Raw genomic sequence first — 21,290 nt, 5'->3', positions numbered from 1 at the left:
GCACGCAGGGCAGGCACCCGAACATGCGGCTGGTGTGGAAGCGCACCTGGAAGCGATGCTCGAGGGCGCCGGCCAGGCCCGGGCGCCGGGCCGGCAGGGCAGGGGGCCGGGATGTGGCCAGGGCTCCTGGGGAGCCGGGCTGGGCGTGCAGCAGGAGCAGCTCCTCTTGCAGCTTGCAGATCTCCCACTCCAGCATGGGCGTCTTTTGGCGGCAGATGGGGCAGCGCACGCGGCCGAGCTCGGCGCCCGTGGCCGTGTCCATGATGGCCCGCAGGCAGGCGCGGCACAGCCCGTGGTTGCAGTTCAGCACGGCCGCCTTGTGCCGCTGCTCGTCGTAGGGCTCCGTGCAGATGGGGCACTCGTCCTCGCTGCCCGCCAGCACGGGGCACGGCTCCGCTGCCACCGCCACGCCGTCGCTCGATGCCTTCTCTGCCTCGCCGAAGAGGCTCAGGATGGAGCTGTAGACACTTTCGGAGCTGGGCCATGGGCTGCTCCCGCGGGGCAGGACGGGGCCGGTGTCGGCAGCGGGAGGGTCCTGCCCCGCAGGCAGGGAGGCACCGTGGGCAGGCGGCTGTTCGTGCCCGGGCAGGAGCGGCTCCCTGGCATCCTCCGTCGGTGGCAGCTCCCAGCATCTCCAGGCAGCAGCAGACGCCTCTCCACAGTGTTGGGGCGGCTCCCCGGCGTCCCCCGACCCCACGGTCTCGCTCTCGTCCCGCTGCCTGGCACAGCCCTCCTCACCGGCTGCCTGCACCGGCGGCGGCCCAGGCTCTGCCTCCTCGCCCGCCGCCGGCTCCATCACGGTGGCCAGAGCAGCCACCCGGCTCGCCCCCCGCCCGCCGGGTCCCCTCGGGGCTGGGTGCGGGACGTGGGTGCTGCTCCAGGGCAGGAGACTCCTTCAGCACGGCTGCCCGAAGGGTTTGAAGGCAGCAGTGTCCACACAGAGTCGCAACATCCCTCCGGTGCGCTTTGGGGTGCCCTCCCAGACCGGTGGGTCAGGAGCCTCTAACGCCGGGTGCAGCCCCATCACCCCCACCGAGGCCACCCCAAGAGGGGCAGCACCATGAGCATCCAGCAGCCTTTTCCTCTTCCTCCTCTTCCTCCTCCCCAGCACCAACGCAGTACTGACCCGCCACGGTCCAGAGGAGAGGGCACCGAGCTGGGCGCTGCCGGGCGCTGCCCGCTGTGCCAGAAGGGTGCAGGCGTGACGGGCACCCGCGCAGGCAGCTGCCTTCTGCCGTGGGCCAGGCAGGGCTGGGGCCGAGCCTGGCTGTAACCAGTCTGGTTTGTCAGCTTCTGGAAGCGGCTCAAATGCAGCGAGCCCGGGGCAGGCAGCCATGCCTGCGCCAATCAGCTGCTGCCGGAGCTGGGGAGGAGCTGGGCCCACGGCCGCCTCTTTTCCTTGCCCAGCACAAGTGGACTCACCTCTGTGACCAGTGCTGCCCACACCACTGTCCCTGGGGCACGGCAGCATGGCCCTGTGCTCCTCCAGTGCAGTTCCCTGGCTCAGACCCCAGGACAGCCCCGGCACGGACCCTGCACTGCCCCAGGACAGTTCCCAGAACAGGCCCTGTGCTGCTCCAGTCCAACTCCCTGTCCCCCCACTGGTCCCTGTGCAGGGCCACCTCTCCTTGTTATGTTCCATAAGCAGCTTGCAGGGCCTGGAAGTTTCCTTCCAGGTTTCCCACTGGGACAGTGCCCCAGATGAGGGGATGGTGGCACCAGGGTGATGACTGCCAGGCAGCAGCTCTGCAGTGGCCCCTGTCCCTGGCACACGGGGACACAGCCCAGCCGGGGTCTGCAAGTGCAAGAGCTGCTCAGAGCAAAGCAGCGGGGTGGGGAATCCCCAAATCACCCTGTTCCCCCTCACTGCGGTACCACAGCTCGAGCAATGCCCCAGGCACTGCTCGCCCCTGCAGGACCCCATGACTCGACCATGGGAGGGTGGCTGGGTCACAGGCACGGCGTGGCACAGCTGTCCCTTCCTGTCCCAGCCTGCTCCCAGGGAATGTCCCTGCTGATTCATGCCCTGGTCCTAATTGCTATTTACGCAGTGGCACCCACTTCCCTGAACTGGGGGAGGAAGGTGGTGGCACTGGTCCCACTGGGGCATGGGCAGGGCCAGGAGGGTGCACAGCCTCGAGGCTGCAGGGAAAGGGCTGGAAGCAGCTCCCAGGATGGGGTGGAGGAGAGATGCAGCTGAGCAGGCACTCAGGGAAGGGGATAACTCAGCAGGAATGTAGAGCTCTGACCTCAGCAGGCTCAGGCTGATGAACTGGCAGCAGAGACAGAGGCAGAGGCTTCCTCCTGTGCCTGTCCCTGCTGGCCTTGGCCCCTGGAACCAAGGGGAACAGGTCTGTCCAGGCAGCCTCCTCCTGCAGCAAGCAGTGCTGAGTAATGCTGGGGTGGAGAGACTCCCATGCAATACTTCCCTTCCTCTGGCCCTGCCACAAACAGTGGCCACTGCCACTTCCACGGCTCTAGCAACACCCTTGGGTGCCACCCACCCCAGACAGGGACCCCCAGGGCTGGGACACGTGGGGCAGATCAGTCCCACACTAAAGCCAACCAGCAGAACCCGCAAGAGACCTCTGGCCCCTGCTCTGGTGGGGTGTGGGCACAGGGAGCCAAAGCCCCCAGGAGATGGGGTCCCCTCACTCCATGGCCCTGCTGCTGTCAGGGAGGGGCCGGTTGGGTAAATCCACCCCTACCCTGGCTGGGGTAATCCCAGACCAAGAAAGATGCCAGAGGCAGATCCCTTTGCTAGCTCCTTTATTCAGGCAGTCTGGGAGGGGGAGGCAGGGAGCCAGGCTCATGACCAGGTTTCAGACTGGAAGCGCCGGGACCGTTCCAGGGCTCTTAAATGCTCCTCTGCTTCTGAGGGGGACAGGCCACCCTCCAGCTGCAACACTGACTGCAGGGCCTCGGCCACTGCTGCTGGCATCTCCTTGGCATTCCTGGGGAGAGAACAGGACACAATGGAGTTCAAGGAGGAACACGGGGGGGCAGAGCAGCAGCCCCAGTGCTCCAGGATCAGGAATCAGCAGTCCCCGTAGCCAAGCCCACGACAGGACAATGGGAACCTGCCTTGTACTGGCACAGGCTGCCTGGCACAGGGTAAATGACAGGCCTGAGAGGCAGCTCCTACCACTCCCTCAAGAGCAGAGCCGTTATCCACAGGGATCCTCAGCACAGGCATGTGAAGGCAAAAACACAGCCGTGGGCCGCAGACCCCAGGGAAGGAGCATCACAGGTCAGGAGCCCAAACACCAGCCCCACACAGCTGCATTTGCCAGCATCCTCATTAGAGAGACACAGGCAACATGCACGGGTTGGAATTTATCAGCAGGAGGGCAGGAACCTGTCCTTTCATCTCTGGAATCACTCAATGTCAAGCATGTCTGATCCTCAGCTGGGCAGGAGCAGCTGCTCCCGTCCTGCTGCTGCCTGCTCTCAAGAAATCCAGAATGATTGGTTTGATAGTGACATTTGGAACCAAAGCCAGTTCAAACCTCAAAATCAAGAGAAATGCTGGAGAAAACATTGAGCCCCTGTGTAGAAAATATCCAAAGAGAAATCAGCACTTTCAATCACAATTATTTCTTATGGGAAATCAGAAATTCTGACTTTTTTTTCCTGGAGAGAATTTCATTTGATGAACTGCCTATGTGACAAAAAAAAACATCTAATAAAAAATTTCCCAGCCTGCTCCAATTGGCACGAGCATCTGGCAACGTCCTTGCTGTTTCCCAAGAACAAGGCAGAATTCTGACTTGCGTTTGAAGCTGATTAACATCCCAAAATACCCAGAAAGGAGGTCTTCTTTTTTTGGAAGAGTCGCATTGTTTCTGAGTCAGGCACTGATATGCAAGTACAAGATAATGGAGCTGGGCTTTGTGATGGAAAACATGTCAAATAGTTTTTTTTTTTTCAAAGAAATAGACATTTTCAACCTTTTTGCCCCTCAGTGAGACAAGCTAGAAACAACCATAGAGCAGATGCAGCCCTGGCTGTCCAGAGCCCACCTGGCCCAGGAAAGGAAGGCAGACACAAGTGTCCCATGGCCCAGGGCTGCTGCTCAGGGTCACACAGCTCAGGATGCACTTCCCCCAGCTTTCTCCCAGTCTGGCTGAAACTGTGAATTTGGGGGGAAAACAGGATCACCCACCTGCACTTTCCTGCCTGGCACCTCACTGACAGTTCAGTCTGTGGGCTGGGGAGGGGCACAGTGATCCTGGAAGCCTTTCTACAGGGTTTGGGCTGTTCAGGAAAGGAGGAACAGTGTCCTCTGTAATCAGCACAATGTCACTAGTACAGGGATCCCAAGGCTCTGGGATCCCACCTGCCTGATGGGGGGGCTCAGGGACACCCCACGCCAGGGACAAAGCCCCCAGTAAGAGGAGTCTCAGAGCAACCCTGATGTCCAAAATACCATCCTCATGGCCACAGAAAATCTGCCATGGGGACAGCTGTGCAAGCCCTGCTCTTTCCAAGAAACTGATTGCCTTTGGGGATCTGCATCAGCACCAAAAAGTAGGAAAGAGAATGGAAGGAGAGAATAAAGTCATGACCCAATACCTCAATAGTCTCAGCATCTGGACTGTGGATGGAGGCACAACCCCAAGTCCCAAGTGCTCCAAACCCCAGACCCAAGGGCAGGAATGCCCAGTTTGGGGTGAGGCTTCAGGAAGCCCCATGCTGCAGCGTGAAGGATGGAGTGGGGTGGCCTGGCCTCCACTGCCTGGGAAGTAAACACCAATCTCCTTCTCCCAGGAATGCAGCGAGGCCAGTCCTGCCCTGCGAGGCACCAGGGCAGTTCCGGCTCTCCTGAAGGACAGGCAGGAAAGAACCTCCTGCAATCGCTGCTCATGTCGACAGCCGGGCCCAGGCCTGCACTCCGCAGGTCACAGGGGGCACAAAAGCGCCATGGGCGGGCTCTGCCCAGCTCCAGAACAGCCCAGAGCATTTCCCAAGCCTTGCCCTGGGCATGGAGAGCAGCCTCTCCCTGGAGTGCAGGCAGGTCAAGGGCTCTGCCCAGGACACGGGCACAGAGCTGAGAGCAGAGCTGCCAAAGGTCTGACCCCAAAGGGCAGACCCATCTTCTGGCCAGCAGCTCCAGAGGTGCAACCAGCCCCAGACAAGCGCCTGGAGAGGGACTGCGCTGTGCAAGGAGACTGGCTGTGCTGCAACAGGGCTGGTCCCTGCCCTGGGAGGCAGCTATGAATGCAAAGAGCCAGAGCATGTCCCATGGTTCCCAAAGCTGCTCCTGAGCCCCAGCACTGCCGGGGAGCCTGCCCACACAAGTGGCCACAGGTGCCACACAATCCTTTTCTCCAGTTTCATCAAGCACTGCTGGAGGAGAGGGCTGTGCAGGGGCCAGGCCTCTCCTGTGTGTGGATGTGCTGTGGGTCAGGGCTGGGCAGGGAGAGGGTTGGGCAGGTGGTATTGGCTGGAGAATCTTTACCAGTTTCAGCTGTGCCCTTCCAAAGGCGAGCATGGGGTAGGTGACAAACGTTCCACTCAGAGCAGGACATACAGAGAGGAGGACTGAGCTGCCCTTCTGCAACACAGGGCTGAACCAAGGAAATCCCTCCAGGTGGGTGAAAAAGCAGAGATGTGCAGCCCTGCTCCTCCAGGCCCTGCACAGAGACCTCTCACTCACCCAGCCAGGTAGATATGAGCATTGTCACTGCTCAGCAGCTCCCACACCAGCTTCCCGTTCTCCCGGATGCGGTGCTGGACATAAACCTTCTCCTCCTGCAGGGAAAAGGCACTGAGCCCACAGCTCTGGAGCAGCCCCAGCTCCTGCTCTCAGGACTGTTCTCAGGTGCTGTTTCCAGGAGCTCAGGGCAGCACAGCCCCCTGGAACTGGAGGCACTGGGAGAAGCAGTTGGATCAATGACCAGTGTGGGGAACAGGAACCCCTCAGCTGATGTCTGCACTGGGATGGGCTGGTGGGAGATGGGTGCAGCAGCAGGAGCTTCAGTGGGGAACACTGGGCCCCAGGCAGCCCCCCAAATCCTCTGGGTGCCCACTGGTCAGGGCCATGACCTGGAGAGGCCCTGGGAGGGCTTTCCTCCTGCCCTCTTCTCTCTTCTCCCAGCCTGGGCAGAGAAGGCTCTGTGGCCCTTCTGTGCCAAGTCTGCTATAGGACAGAGACCCTTCCCTGCACCCCTGACTGCTGGAAACCTGAAACAGCTTGGAGGGACAGCCTCAGTCCCAGTCCCTGCCCCTCCACTGTGCTTAGGGACTGGATGAGGACTGGCTCTGGGCACAGTACAGCCCAGTCAAGGAGAGTTCCCAAAGGGTTAATCCACAAGACTTCAAGAATCCAAGCAACTGCCTACAGCCCTGGCTCCTGCCCAAGAGAACACCATTGCCAACGTGTCTGAACTCACTGCTGGCCCAGAGGGCTCCCGTGACAAAGGTGACACTGTGATGAAGGCCAGCCCTGTGCTGGGCGTCCCCCCACGCCCGACTGTGCACAGTGGTGAGCTGGGCCATGGGCACAGCCTCCTCCCCACGCCCCCCTCTCCAAAGGCACGACAGCTCTCGCTGTGGCTCAGGTCCTGCAGGCTGGAGATGTGTGTGGGAACAGCCCTAAGCAGCTTGAGCCCAGGCTGTCACAGGGGCTGGTCACTGTGGGTCCCACTGGCTGATGGCCCTGGAGTGCCAGCTCGGCCTGGGCACAGCTCTGACTGGGCAGTGCCATCACCAGCACCAGCACAGCCGGCCTCAGCTTCATCAACAGTAACAAGCTCAGTGCTGCCAAAGGCCCTGCCAGCCAGGCTGGGCTCCGAGGGGATCATCTAAGGACTAGAAACCAGAGCCCCCCAGTGACAAACTGGGGTCACGATGTCTCAGGACATCCATGTTCGGCCAGGACCAGTCTGCACTGCGGGTGGATGTGCTGGGACAGGGGGTACCTGCAAAGGGACTTTAGAGAGAAGAGCAAAACTTTGCTCAGCTACGGAGCATGCCAGCCCTCACCTGGGTCTTAGACAACAAACTTTTTGATGAGTTAAAGGCTGTGGTATCTCTGAAGCCAAAGGCACAATGAGCCCAATGTGGCTTACCCCATCTGGCTGTGCTCCCACTCTGCCCTGGGGGCAGACGACTGGTGACAAACGGCTTTGGCCTGTGGAGCAGGAGAGAGGGGACACTCCAATGGAAGTCCCATCCCTCCACATTCAGCAAGAGCGAAAGGTGGCTCTGGCTGCTCTCCAGATTCAGAGAGCAGCAGGTGCCCCTTCACTGGTCATTCAACGCCCCTCTGCAGTGCTGCTCCTGTTCACCACAGACTTGGAAAGCCGTCACAGAAGCACCCAGCTCCTGCCTTACAAGTGAGTAGATAAAAGACAGTGAATTCATGTCAACACATGCACACAGCCAGGAGAAAGGGCTGGGGCTGGGGCAGCTGAGCTACTATGAGATTGTCATTCCCTTTTTATTACACCTCTGTTCCCAAGCCAGGCTGAGCTTTCGGTGCCATCAAGGGACAGAGGAAGGCAGTGAAACAGATCCCCAGCTCAGGGAACCTCTCTGGCAGCACTGCAGCCCCAAGGGGGGATGAGGGCTGCCCACCAGAGACACTGCCTGGGAAAGCAGGAAGCAAACAGGGGCTGAGTTGTGGGTGTGCTCATACCCATGGGGGGAGCTTTTCTCCATATATCTGGGACTCAGAGAGAGCTGGCACAGAGGCCAAGCTCCTCAGCTTCAGCCAGGGCTCAGAGGGACACCATGAGGAGGGGTACTTAACCAAGAAGTTATTTCCTGGTGACCCTCAGAGAGGCCTGGGAGCCTTTTATCACTCACGTGGTCCAGCCAAACAAAGCTGGTTAATGCCTTATCTGTTCTGCTGTTCTCCAGCCTTGTCCCAGCAACCTTTCCAGCTCAACTTAGTCAGACACGTCTCTGCAGGGCAGGAGGGGATCTCAGCCAGCACTGAGGTGTGTGGGGGAAGGAGGTGCATGCTGTGCCACCTCAGCAGATCCCTTGCAGATCGTGCCAACAGGTACACGGGACAGACACCCTGGCAGAGTCCCATCAGTGCTGCCTGAGATGGTCTTGTGCCCACCCTCCTCTTCTGGGCACTAACCTGGTCCCTGGAGAAGGCTGTGAAGAGTGTCAGGAAGCCCTTTGCCACCAGCTCTTCCCACTCCGTCTGGCAGTAGAAGTCCTTGGACTGGTATCGGCAGCCGAAGAAGAGGCAGTTCCCTGTAGGAGCAGAGCACCAGGGCTGTGCTGGGAGCACCCAGTGCTGGGCACTGCTGGTGCCACCTGCCTGACAGCCCCGGCCTGCAGAGCCATGAGCATGAAGTGAGCAGGAAGTCAAGTGACCTATGGCAACCAGAGGCCCCCGTCTGCTGAAAAAGGAGGAGGGCAGAAAATGTCCTCCAGGGCTGCCTGTTCCCTGAGCCAAGGGAATGAGGATGGGACAGGCTGCAGCAGCAGCTGAGCTCAGTAACCCATGCTCACTCTCAGAGAGCCAAGAAAGAGCCTCTGCAGAGCCTGACCCAACCCAAGGAGCTGCCCTGCAGCACAGCCTGTGAATAACCACACAGGCTGCACATAGCAGGCTCTGGGCCTCACCTGCCCCAGAGCTCAGCTTGCTTCTGCTCAACACAACAAAGCCTGACCTGGTGGAACCCTCACGAGCCCCCAGTCCATCCTTCCATCTGCTGACACAGACCTGTCTGTGCAAGGGGCACCCTGAGTGCCTCCCAGGACCATCCCTCACCTCTACACCCCAGTGCCACCCGCTCCTGTATCGCTGCTCGGAAGGGTGCCACTCCTGTGCCAGGGCCAATCATGATCACAGGGGTGGCAGGGTCAGCTGGGAACTTCATTCCTCCTTTCTTCACCCAAAGAGGCACCCGGACATCACCTGTGAAACAGAGAGACTGACAAGCATCACTCCAGCACCAGTGCCCTGTGCCTTTCTGCAGAGGGTGAGTGGGCACCCAGCTGTTCCAGGGTGCTCCAAAGACACAGACAGACCTGGCTCATCACCCCCTGGGTACACTGAGGGTACACTGTGTGTGTGAAAAGCCCTTCAGCTGTCTCAGCACTGCCTCTGCAAGAAGTTGAGTGAAGCCCAGAGCAAGGCAAGATTCCCCCAGCACACTGGTTGCAGGACAACCCTCTCCTCACACAGCCTGTGCCAGGGAACACAGCAGCAGAGGCAAGCAGAGATCCCAACCTGACTGGATGTAAGGGAGGCCCCAAGGCTGCCAGAGCTCCAGGAGCATTTGGACAAGGCTCTCCAGGATGCACAGGGTGGGATTTGGGGTGTCTGTGCAGGGCCAGAGGTGGGACTTGATGATCTTTATGGGTCCCTTCCAATTCAGCTTTTTCTGTGATTCTGTGGAAGAAGGGACCAGCCTTCCCAGGGCTGTGACTATGGGACTGGAGGTGGCCAGCAGAGTGCTACCAGCTCCAGGACACCAGGAGCAGCCCACAGTGAGATTGCAGGGTCAAGCAGCTGGGAGAAACCTGGGAGGTCAGGGTAAGCTGGAGAGGCACACCGTGCTCTGATGAGGATGGGGCAGTGAGGAAGGACAGCAGGACCATCCTGCCAAGCCAGTGTGTTCCCCATGGAGCTGGTGCTCCAGCCAGGCAGCTCCTGCACATGGTCAGCACCCACACAGCTCCATCACAGGCCCAAGGGATGAACACTGGGTGCTGTGGGAAGCACTCAGAATTCTCACAGAGTCCAAGCACTTACCCTGCTCTGGGTTGAGAGAAGCCAGCCAGGTGGAGCAGAGCCCACGGCGGGGTTTGTTGAGCCGTGTCTTGTACCGCACCACAGCCACGAGGATCTGAATCCGCTCAGGATGGGCCTGTGTCACACAGAGCCATGAGCACACACCCTGCACAGCTCCTCATGGAGAGGACACCTCCCCTCCTCCAGGGACAGAGCCTGCGCCCAGCTCCCACCAGGCTGCCTGCAACACCCGTCCTAGTCTGGCACAGCCACTTACAATGGAGCACACCTTTGCTCAAAACCTTTCCAGCGGGCAAGGGGGTTTTCCTGGAGAACCACTGCTACAGGAATGCTCTGCACATTCAGCTGGCAACAGTGATGGTGACTGTCCAGCCCAAGAGACTCCCGTGGAGGACAAATCCAGCCGTGCACGGGCTGAGTCCGCAGGGAGCCGGGCCGGTCCCACTGCCACCTCCTGGCAGGAGCAGGGAGCAGCACTCCCCCTTGCCCAGCTCCCGGGACACTCCGGTGGCACCGCATCCCACTGCTCCCAGGGACAGCGACACCAGACCTCTGAGGTGTGCTGGGTCAGGCCTGGCCCTTGCAGGGCTGCAGGAGAGCAAGTCTAATCTGAAGGCTGACCTAGCCCTCAAGTTTGCATGCAGCACATCGGGCTGTTGCAGGCTGAGTGCAGAGCAGGGATTTGGGCAGGCTGTGGAGGGGACATCTGCACCAACAGTCAGTGCAGGCCCTGCCAGACCCTCTGTTCAGACTCTGAAATGAGGCCAGAAGGGCTGAGCTCTTACCAGCAGGGAGGAGGCAATGGAGAAGGCACGGGGTCTGATGCGAGGGATGAGGTCGAGCAGGTAATCAGTTGGGATGGCACATGTGGTGTGAGGGAAATCCCACAAGACCTGCAAAGCCAAGAGGGCGAGGCCTGGTGACCCCAGAAGGCAGCCTGCCTGCCCTCAGGGTGCCAGAGGCACCACACAGCTGTGTGTCCCACACAGCTGTGCCACCAAAGGCACCACAGGGAGCACCTCTGAGCACCAGCCACCCTGTCCCATTGCCCCGTGTCTCCCAGAGCAACACAGAGCCCACCCGGAGCCCACAAGGATCTAGAGCTGGTCTTAACCACCAGTGGAAATCCACTTCAGAAAGTGGGTGAAGTAAATTAAACTCCTCAGCCAAGAAATCATGGCTGATCGTGTCCTGGGTGCCTTCAGCCCCAGCACAGCCCTGAGGGGCAGCTCTGCCCTGCTCCAGCCCCACCTCCAGCGTGGTCCTGCGGGGCCGGTTGCAGTAGCTGTACAGATCCTCCTGGCCCTGTGCCGAGCTGAACTCCTGCAGCTTCTCCCGCTCCAGCTCATTTGTGGAGAAGGATGCCAGGAGCTCGAAGAAGGAGCGCCGTGGCACACAGGAGATGTCCAGGTAGTGTGTCACCAGGTACTGGATGGTGCAGGGCTGTGGCAGGAGAGGAGGGAGGGATGTGCCTGCAAGGCAAGACAGCGGGGACAGCTCAGGGGATTGCAGGGACTGCCTGCCTGCTGTCCCCAGAGCAGGACAGCTCTGCTGCCTGCAGCACCCACGTGCTACTGGAGCCAACTCCACCCATCCCTGCTCCCACAGTGGGCCTCCAGTCCCTGCTCTCCCCAGTTTGCTTTTCAAGCCCACAAGTTTGCAACAGAGGAAGTCTGCAGTGTTCAACCATCCCCCACTTTTGGCAGGTGCTTTGGGATAATGCCTTATCCACATGACTCCCACCCTGCCTGCACACAATGCAGAGGAAATAACCAGCAATGTCACATGTCAGGCCTGTCCGTGTCTCCCACGTCCCTCCCAAGGGTGTGAGGAACAGCCTGAATTTCTCTTGGGTTTGTGTGCCAGAAATTCCAGCATGGACAGACACAGAGAAGTTGGAAGTGGAATGGGCGCTCAGGAGCCAGGAGAAAAACGCTCCCTGTTCCACACAGGCACCAAGAGCTCTGGGGGGCCTCCAAGGGGTTCCTTTGGCTGCTTGTGCTGGTTTATGGCTGCAGGAGCCCCTCGGGAGGTCCCTGGGGCACAGGCAGAGTGGGAAGACCTGCACCCACCATGCAAGGAAGCACAAGATTCCCAGTTTGGGCCTGGGGCTGAGGAGGCTGCAGGACCCTCCCCCAGTCTGTGCTGGGGCTGCCAAGGCACAAGGCTCAGGTGGAGCCTGGCACTGCTGGATTCCTCCAGTCACACTGGCCCTGCATAGGATGCACACACAGCACTGGAGGGAAGGACAGGCAGGTGTCCTGTGTCCATCCAGCACCCCCAACCAGGTCTACAGCAAAGGAAGAGCGGAGCTCCAGCCTGGGCCAGAGCTCAGGGGATGCCCTGTCTCAGCAGGAAGGGGAAGGAGCAGCAGGCAGGACCTACCAGGCTCCGTGGGCTTCAGCACAAAGCGTCTGTGTGGCTCCAGGCGCAGCAGCTGGCAGAACTGCTGCACATCTTCAAGGCAGTTCTGCGGCTGGATCATCACCACATCCCCCGCACTGAACCTGGGAATGCAGGGGGAGCTGCCAAGCACAGCCACGGGGCAGAGCCACAGGCACAGCACGGCCACCCCGACCAGCACCCACTCCAGGGGAGGCAAATTCCAAGTGCCACCAACTGCTCTGACAGGCAAAGGGAGCTGACCCATGGGCAGGACCCCCACTCCATGGATGGGGACTCACAGCAGGGACCATGACCACAAGACTGCAGCCTCAGACATCAGTGAGGAAGGGTGACGGAAGAGCAGGGCAGGCTCCAGGACACCTGGTCCCACATGACAGAGCTTGGGGGGATCAGAAAAATGCTCACGTGATCCCTGAGCCCGCGATGTCAAACTCGAGGAGCCGGACATCCTGGAAATGGGACGGTGCTGTGACCCTCTGGTTGAACACCACGCGGGCAGCGAAGGGGTGCAGCTCGCACGGAGCAGCCTGGGGGGCTGCTGGCTGGAGCAGGTCACTCTCGGGGTGTGGGGAGTCCTCGGGCAGGTAGTGCATGGTGTATTTGGGGGGCAGACTGTGGGGAGGAGAACAATGCAATGCAGCAGGGTTACCTCCATGCCACAGCTCCTCTGCAAGACGAGAGACAGGGAGAGGCCTGGAGTGTCCCACTGTATCCACCAGCCATAATCCCCGTCCCCTGGAGCGGGCCTGTGTAAGGGAATGCAATGGAGATCACCAGGAGGAGATCCCAAAGGCTCCAGAGCATGCAGAGGGAGGCTGGCTGGGCACACACACTCTGCCAGGGCCAGAGACACATCAGGACAGCAGGATGGGCAGAACCCAGCCGGGGCAGCTGTCACATCCCCCAGGGAAAAAGGGGACACCCATCCAGAGAGAGATGGGCCACCTGTGACCAAAGCACAAGGGACACTGGGGACACCAGAAGCTGTGGGGAGTGTTCCTGCTCCAAGGAAAGCACATCTCCACTCTGGAGAACAGCCAAGGAAGCAGAGCCTTTCACCCCAGCTGGCCCCAGCAATCCCTGCTCACCCCCTCCACTCACCGCACGTCGGGACTGATGATCTCAAGGCCAGGAGGGAGAGGATACAAGGCAAGGATCTTGTCCCACAAGGCCATGAGCCAGGGATCAACCACTGCATCTGGCCTGCAAGTGGGAAATTGAGGCTGCAGCTACATCATCCCTGCAGGGTCAAGCCCTGCTACCCCTGCACATGCCCAAGAACCATTCCCACAGTCATCCCAGGCCATTCCCTTCCAACTTCAGGTCTGGGAAGAAACATATCTCACAAACTCTACACACTCAGTCCCTCTTCAGGGCCCAACCACTGACACCTGAACAGGATCTCCAGCCCCTGAGCAGCACTGAGTCATGGGGGTCACTGTGTCCCTGAGCCATCCACAGCCTTCGCCCTGTGCCAGGCGAGCACTGCTGAGGCTGCTGCGATGCCTGCAGGCACAGGGCTGTGTGACACAGCCATGCCCTGCTCTGAACAGGGCTGGGGCTCAGCCAGGGGTCATGGCCACGTTCTGGGGGTCATGGGACACCCTGGAGAAGCAGGTGGCCCAGGTCCTGGCACAGGAGGGTTATGAGCAGAGATCAGCACATTCCCAGAGAGCTGCAGGAGCAGCCCCATGGTGGGAGCAGCACACAGCCCTGCCATCAGCCCCAGCACAGAGCACCCTGGGGCCCCCCTGCCACCCCTCCTCTGCGCTCTTACCCCAGGTCATGCTGGTCATCTCCCAAGGCCACTGGCAGCAGCGGGTTGCCCCCGAGCTGAAGGAGCCGTTTGTGCAGCTTCTTTGCAATGAAATTAAACCTGAGCAGAGAATAACACAGGGCAGGGCTGCTCCAGCAGCACAGCAGGCACTGCCACAGCACCAGCACACACTGCCAGGGCCACCAGAGCACACAGGCAGAGCCAGTACTGTGACGTGGCCCATGCCCTGCCCAGCCCGTGCCAGTTCACAGAACCAGCTAAGTGCCACTTGCTGGCCCTCACAGGCTGTGCTCAGCCCCAAGATGGGACAAGGGGAGGCCCAGCTTCCTTTCAGGGCAGCTTGTGCCCTGAGCCATAGAACATTTTCTTCCCTCCAGGCCCCCACTGCCCCACAGAGCTCAAGCACACCCATCCCTCTCACTAGAGCTCTTTGAGGCACACAGGAACAATCTTCTGGGCAAAACCTGGGACTAACATGGCTGGCTGTAACCTCTGTTTGATGTCTCCTGTTGCCTTGGCCCATAGCTGTGATAAAAGACTGACATATGATGTCTGACCCACTGCAGCAAAGCATCCTTGGTGAGGCTGGGAGGAAAGAAAAGGCCAGAAGACTAATTCCTGGAGGTGAGGAGGGACATAGTAGGGCAAGGATTTTTAAGGCTGGGGGGAGTTCATTTTGCTTGAGCTGCTGCTCCAGAATCAGACTCTGTCTCCCCTTACCCCCTGGCTCTCCAGCCACTCTGCTTTCTACTGCAGTCAGAGCTGTGAGGAAGAGCTGCCCAGGGGCTGCTTACTTGGGGTAGGAGGAGTCCCCGAGGCCCAGCACGGCGTAGTCCAGCTGGCACAGGGAGTTGGCAGGGAGGCTCTTCCGGAACAGGAACCGCCAGAACATCTAGGACAGACACATCCAGCCAGTCCTGCTGCTGCCAGGCACCCTCCTGCCTGCCTGTCCCTGCATCCCTGCTCACCCACCCTCTGGAGCCTCCTGCATCCCAGCAGTGGGAAGCACAGCTTTCTGCAGAAGTGCCCCTGCTCCTGTTTCCTAGAATGTGACTGGTGCTGCTGCAAAGCTCCCCCAGCAAGAACAACCCCTGCTCGAGCTGCTTCAGGAGAGCTCTGCAGCAGGAACATTAAAGCAACAGGACAGGAGCACGTCCTACCTTCATATTGTCAGGTGGGTCTCCCTGGCCGGTGGTTGCACACACAAACACCACCAAGGGCTCATGGATGAGGTTGGCCTGTGGGTACAAACATGGCACAGTCAGGTCAGCAGGCTCCAAACTGCTCTGGAGCCAGGCTGGGACAGCTGGGGGTGTTCAGCCTGGGGAAGGCTGCAGGGAGAGCTCAGAGCCCCTTCCAGGGCCTAAAGGGACTCCAGGAAAGATGGAGAGGGACTGGGGACAAGGGATGGAGAGACAGGACAAGGGGGAATGTCCATAAGCTGAAGGAGGGCAGGTTTAGGTCAGATATTAGGAAGAAATTCTTCCCTGTGAGGGTGATGAGGTTCTGGCACAGGTTACCCAGAGAAATTGTAGGTGCCCCTGGATTCCTGGAAGTATCCAGGGCCAGGCTGGACAGGGCTTGGAGCAACCAGCACCAAGCCTGTCTGAGTTCAACAGCATTTGGAGAACACTGTCAGAGACAGGGTGGGACTGTTGGGGTGTCCTGGGCAGGGCCAGGAGCTGACTCGATTATCCTGATGGGTTGCTTCCAACTCAGCTTGTGCCATGGTTCCGTGGTCCTGCGGGAGGTGTCCGTGCCTGTGGGGCTGGTGGGGCTGGAGCAGAGCAGGATGCCCGAGCAGCCCCGTGTCCCACCCACTCACCAGGTCACAGCTGTCCAGGGCCTCCACGCGGCACCGCAAGCGCCGCCGCTGCGCCTCTCTTCCAACCCTCTCCGCCGCGTCCTGAGCTGTGCCAGTCTGGCTGCCAAAGAGCACCAGGAGTCCCCGTTCTGCCATCTGCAGGACACAACAGCAGGGAAGTCACCGGAGGGAAGGGGCAGGAGGGGAGGCAGGGCTGGGGCTGCCCTGGGCTGAGCAGCACTGACCCCCCAGGGGCTGACACAGCACAGGGATGGTGAGCAGCTGGCATTCAGCACAGGGAGTCAAGGCTCCCGGGCTCTCTGTGCAGCACTGAGAGAGTGATCCCATGTCCCAGCCCAAAGAATAAGCAGGGACACTACTGTGCCCTCACCAGCACAGGGTGAGCACAGCCCTGGGTGTTCCCCAATCCCGGTGTAACCTTTCTGTGTGCCCTGCGAATCCTGCCTCACCTGAGGGGGCTGGGGCAGAGCCTCGAGGCTCAGCGACACACAAAGGTGAGACCACACGGCGCTCTCAGCCAGACTCTGGCAGAGCAAGGGCCCAGCCCTGGGAGCTGTCTGAGCTGCAAACAGCTGCCATCACCATGTGCCCATGGAATAACAAATTAAATCATAATAATAAAAAATAAAATCACAGAATCCCAGAGTGGTTTGGGTTGGAAGGGGCCTTAAAGCCCATCCCATTCCACCCCTGCCATGGCAGGGACACCTCCCACTGTCCCATCCAGCCTGGCCTTGGGCACTGCCAGGGATGCAGGGGCAGCCACAGCTGCTCTGGGCACCCTGTGCCAGGGCCTGCCCACCCTCCCAGGGAACAATTCCTAATTCCCAATATCCCATCCAGCCCTGCCCTCTGGCAGTGGAAGCCATTCCCTGTGTCCTGTTCCTCCATCCCCTGTCCCCAGTCCCTCTCCAGCTCTCCCGGAGCCCCTCCAGGCCCTGGCAGTAGCTCCCGGGGATTCTCCTCAGCAGGTGAGCACCCCCGGGCCCGGCCCGGCCGCTCTGCGGGACTCACCATGGACTGGCCCCATGCCGGCTCTGACGTCACCATTGCGCGACAGCTCCCGCTGACGTCATCACTGAGGGTGAGCCGCCGGGACTCCCCGCTCATCGTCTCCCCGCCTGATGACGTCACCCGTCACCCGTCCACCGCCTCTCACCGTGACGCCATCGCTCCGCGCCGCCGGGCCGGGCCTGGCCTGGCGCCGGTGCCGGGTCAGGGGCTGGCGTCGGTGCCGGGCCGGGGCCTTGTGCCGGTGCTGGGCCGGGCCGGGCCGGGGACTTGTGCCGGTGTCGGTGCCGAGCCGAGCCGGTGCCGGGTCAAGGGCCGGCGTCGGTGTCGTTGCCGGGCTGGGGACTGGTGCCGGTGCCGGTGCCGGTGCCGTAACCGTAGCGCCAGACGATGCTGTTCTCCCTGCGCGAGCTCGTGCAGTGGCTCGGCTTCGCCACCTTCGAGATCTTCCTGCACGGGCTGGCCCTGCTCGCCTTCTCCGTGCTGCTCGTGCTCAAGGTGGACGGCGCGGCCGCCGCGCTCTCCTGGTGGATCGTGTTCGTGCCCTTCTTCGCCGCCGACGGGCTCAGCACCTACTTCACCACCATCGTGTCCGTGCGGCTGTTCCAGGACGGGGAGAAGCGCCTGGCGGTGCTGCGGCTCTTCTGGATCCTCACCATCCTCAGCCTCAAGTTCGTGTTCGAGATGCTGCTGTGCCAGAAGCTGGTGGAGCACACGCGGGAGCTCTGGTACGGGCTCATCATGTCGCCCGTCTTCATCCTGCTCCAGCTGCTCATGATCCGGGCCTGCCGCGTGAACTGAGCCCGGCCCGGGGGACGTGCCCGGAGCCGCTCCCCTCGCTGTCCCCTGCGGAGGGGAAGGTGACAGGCCGGGACAGGGCAGTGCCCCGCTCGCGGCCGTGTTGCGGAGCAGAGCATCACGTTTCTCCAAAAGCTGCACATCCCTGTTTGTGCTCCCTCAGCCCCTGCCTTGTCCTGTCCCGCGAGCGCGGCTGGGCGTGACAGTTATTTTATTTTAGAATAAAAATGCGTTGAAGGATTGTGTTTATTTATAAATTCTTTTTTCCTGGAAAGCTGTTGTACCTCAAACTGCTGCCTGGAGGGTGGCTGGTTGCTGTAGATGTCCCGGTACAGCCCAGACTTCTGCCCTGCCCTGCCCTGCCTGGCAGCTGGCTCATGGATTTCCATCTGTCCCCTCACCTCCCTGAGCATTTCCTACCTTCAGTGCCCTGACAGGGTTTTGTGAGGTCATGTTGAGATCACTGGCGTATGTATTTTTGAACAGGAATATGATTTTGCCTCTTTGTGTTTCACTCCATTTCCTAAACATGGAAATGGGGGTGTGAGGAGGCAGGAGCGTGCATGGCTGGTGCTGGTTCTGAAGGGGGGTCTCACTGCGCCCCAGCCTCGGGCTGCAACACTGCCCCCAGAGCCCCCAGAGAACAGGAGGAATTCAGTATTCCCTGTGGGAGTGCAGAGCAGTGTGTGGAGGGCCAGTGTCACGGGGATGCCCAGGGTGGCATTGTTGGGGTGTCTGTGCAGGGCCAGGGGCTGCACTGGATGATTCCCATGGGTCCCTCCAGCTCAGGAGGTTCTGTGATTCTTGCACACCCTGAGGTGACACTGGACCTGCCTCACAGGTGCTCTTCAGCTCCTGTTTCCCCTTGGGATGCAGTCTCCCAGGGCTTGCTGTCACCTGCCCCAGGTGCTCAGGTTATTCCCCTTGGAGCCTCTCTCTGGCTCCCCTGAGCCAAGGACATGTCACCTGGGAGGTGGCAGCCACCTGCTGCTCGTCACCCGCGGCTCACAGCAGTGTGAGCTCATCCTCTTGCTGTGGTTGTGCCACACGCCCCCATCACCCCGAGTGCACAGGCCAGGGCTGTTCTGTCACCTGCTGTCCCAGGAAGGGTGTCAGCAGCAGCCACAGGGTCACTGTGTGGGGCTGGGAGGGGGCTGTGGGTGGGAGCTGTGTGGGGACAGTGGCTGCTGCAGCGCTGGGGGACTGGAGCCGCAGCAGGTGAGGGACAGGAGAGGAGCAGGACAGACAGCAAAGCCTCTGAGTCAGGAGGGGACACTCACAGAATGGCCCTGGGGACCGATGGTGCCTTTGGACACTCCCACAGCTGCCAACAACCAGCTAATTAATAAACTCAGGAAGGGGCTCATCAGCCCCAAGGAAGATCAAACAGATGATCACATCCCTCAGCCTCGCTGCACAGCACGGAGCCCTTTGCTGCTGCCCAGCCCTGCTGGGGCTGCCTGCACCCTGCGTCCCAAACCAGCACCAGCCCTGTCACTGGGGTGCTGTCTGAGACAGGGGGATGTCTCCCCGTGTGCCACATCCCCGTGTGCCACCCGCCTCACCTGCAAGTGGCTCTGCCAGTGCTTTGCTGCTGCCTTGGGGACAAGCCAGTGGTCAGCGTGTCCCAGCTCTGCTCCTCCAAGGTAAGGCAGCTTCCCTGTGGTGTTTGGGGACACAGAGGTGACCTGGTGGGGGTGCTGGGGTGGGGGTGGTCTGGCAGCCAGGACCACCCCGTGTCCCTTCCCAGAACTCGTGCTTGGTGCAGAGGAGTCACCTGCTGTGCCCAGGGCCACCAAATCCGGGAACAAACCTTGTGGCATTTGCCCTGGCACTCAGCAGTGCAGTGCTGGCACACCAGCCTGTGGCCACACAGAATTCTTTCTGGGAGCACCCCCCATGGAGAAATCCTGCTGGAGCCTCCCCCTCTGACACAGCTTGAGGGGACCCTGACACCCATTCCCTGCCAGTGTGAGATCAAGGTGTCTGGCCTGGCCTGGAGACTCCTCAAGTCCCAGCCAGAACTCTTCCCCACGCTGCAGTACACCCTGGCAAAGATGAAAATGTCACCTCTGGGTTCATTTTTGCTGCTGTGGCTGGTGGGTCCTTTCCCAAACCCATCAGCAGGGAGTCCCTGCTGGTCTGGCCCTGTGGATACCCTGGGAGAGAGGTGCAGCTTCCCAGGGCTGCTGCTGCAGATCCCAGCCCTGAGCCCCTCTGTACCCTGGGCTGGTGGGGAAGGAGCCTCTGCACAGCCCAGCCCCAGTGCCAAAGTAGCATTCTTGTGGCACAGGGCAGTACCAGCCCCAGCTGCCACCCTTCTCCATGTGTTCCAGCTGCTGCAGGGACTGGAGCAGCCCCTGGAGAGCCACCTGAAATTGGGGACAGTACACTGCAGGAGAGCAGCCAGTGCTGCCGTGTCCATGCACACAGCACAGCCTGGCACAGCCCAGATGGGCTCCATGCACCAGGAGGACAGGGCTCCAGCATGGCCTGGGCCTCCAGGGGGACAAGGGGGCTCCCAAAACACATCAGGGAATGGGTGGCACAAGGGACCTCCATCCCTCCCTGCAACTTGCCATGGGCAGCACCTGAGCAGAAGGAAGCTCCAAATGGCCCAAACTCCACCAGTCCTGCTGGAATCAGAGTGGAAGGGAGGGCTGGAGCTGGTGTCTGCTGGGACAAGTCACAGCAAGACCCAGGGAATGCCTGGCAAAGGAACACGGGGCAAGTGGAGCAGCTCCCCGGGGGACATGGGACATGCTCAGAGCCACCACCTGCACCTCCCATCCTGGGACTGGGGTGACCTCATGGAGCAGAAACTGAGTTCTGGGAAATGAGAGTCCCTTTTTTAACCCTGAGTCAGGGTGCTTTCCTTTCAGAAGGCACCAGGAAGGTGTTGGCAGTGGAGGTGATGTCATTTCACAAACACCCGTCAGCCTGGCAGTGATGGCTGGGCTAGAGCCCCACCGAGTCCCCACACCAGCCTGGCAACTCCCTGCTGGGTGCCAGAGCCACTGCAAGGGCCACAGGCAAATAAATACATGTCAAAGGCAGATCAAACAGGGGTGTGTGTGTACTCTAGCCTCGCTTCCCCACAGCAGGTTTGTCTGTCAGAAGTCAGAACGAGACACTTGGTCCCTTTCTCAATTAGGAGTAAATAGCACATTTCACTCTCAGCAGAGCACAGCCCTGAAGCCAAACAGGGCTGGGGCTGATGTGCCCAAGGACCCAAGGAAGCCATGTGAGAGCAGCTGGGGGCCAGGCACCCCATGGCCCTTCCAGGTCCTGGGATGTTCAGATACCACAGACCCCTGAGACCCCAAATTTAGAGAGACACCCCTTTGGGTGGGACTGTCTGAAGAAAATTGAGGGCTGGATGTAGCACAGAGCCAGGTGTTGCTGGGGCCTTGCTGGGGAGGGTCAGGGGCAGTGAGGGCTGCCCTGCACAGCATTTCCTTCCCAGCATTGCCCTGTTTGACTCAGCTGAGATAAGGCAGCTGGAACTGTGTCCTTCCACACAGATCCCTGTGATCCTGTGGTTCACAGCCAGGGCAGTATCACCTGGCAGAGCTGCAGAGCTGCACATGGGGCCAGCATGGGCAAGGGAGAACAGCCGCTCAACAAAACCTCTGGGACTGTTTCTTTACTACAAAAAGGGACAGGAAAAGTGAAGTGAAGAGTTGCTCATCCTGTGTTTGGGTTTGGAGCTGGAGTTTTTGGTCAGTTCTGGGTGCACACAGCCACTG

General features: G+C 60.3%; 2 protein-coding genes across 3 annotated transcripts; one reads left to right on the top strand and one right to left on the bottom strand.

The window, feature by feature from the left end:
- Positions 1–2,754: 2,754 nt before the first annotated feature.
- Positions 2,755–16,868, bottom strand: NDOR1 (NADPH dependent diflavin oxidoreductase 1). Of its 2 annotated transcripts, XM_041474896.1 has the most exons (15): positions 16,747–16,868; positions 15,733–15,867; positions 15,068–15,145; positions 14,702–14,799; positions 13,908–14,006; positions 13,232–13,333; positions 12,536–12,742; positions 12,110–12,231; positions 10,976–11,196; positions 10,510–10,617; positions 9,725–9,839; positions 8,738–8,884; positions 8,096–8,214; positions 5,660–5,754; positions 2,755–2,954 (listed from the first exon to the last, which is right to left on the bottom strand). In XM_041474896.1, exons 1-15 carry the CDS (start codon positions 16,840–16,842, stop codon positions 2,810–2,812), a joined length of 1,887 nt encoding a protein of 628 aa, XP_041330830.1. In that variant the 5' UTR covers positions 16,843–16,868; the 3' UTR covers positions 2,755–2,809. The 2 variants fall into 2 exon arrangements, with proteins under 2 accessions (XP_041330830.1, XP_041330831.1); XM_041474897.1 differs by lacking the exon at positions 5,660–5,754.
- A 111-nt stretch (positions 16,869–16,979) lies between these two features.
- TMEM203 (transmembrane protein 203) lies at positions 16,980–17,782 on the top strand. Its single transcript, XM_041474898.1, has one exon. The coding sequence runs from the start codon at positions 17,134–17,136 to the stop codon at positions 17,542–17,544; it is 411 nt and encodes a 136-aa protein (XP_041330832.1). The 5' UTR covers positions 16,980–17,133; the 3' UTR covers positions 17,545–17,782.
- The last annotated feature ends 3,508 nt before the right edge of the window (positions 17,783–21,290 follow it).

This window comes from Pyrgilauda ruficollis, unplaced genomic scaffold, assembly GCF_017590135.1.
Source record: "Pyrgilauda ruficollis isolate IOZ18807 unplaced genomic scaffold, ASM1759013v1 scaffold34, whole genome shotgun sequence".
Classification (NCBI taxonomy): domain Eukaryota; kingdom Metazoa; phylum Chordata; class Aves; order Passeriformes; family Passeridae; genus Pyrgilauda; species Pyrgilauda ruficollis.
Note: the sequence above shows the minus strand (reverse complement) of the source record. Positions and strands in the feature narration are given on the sequence as shown.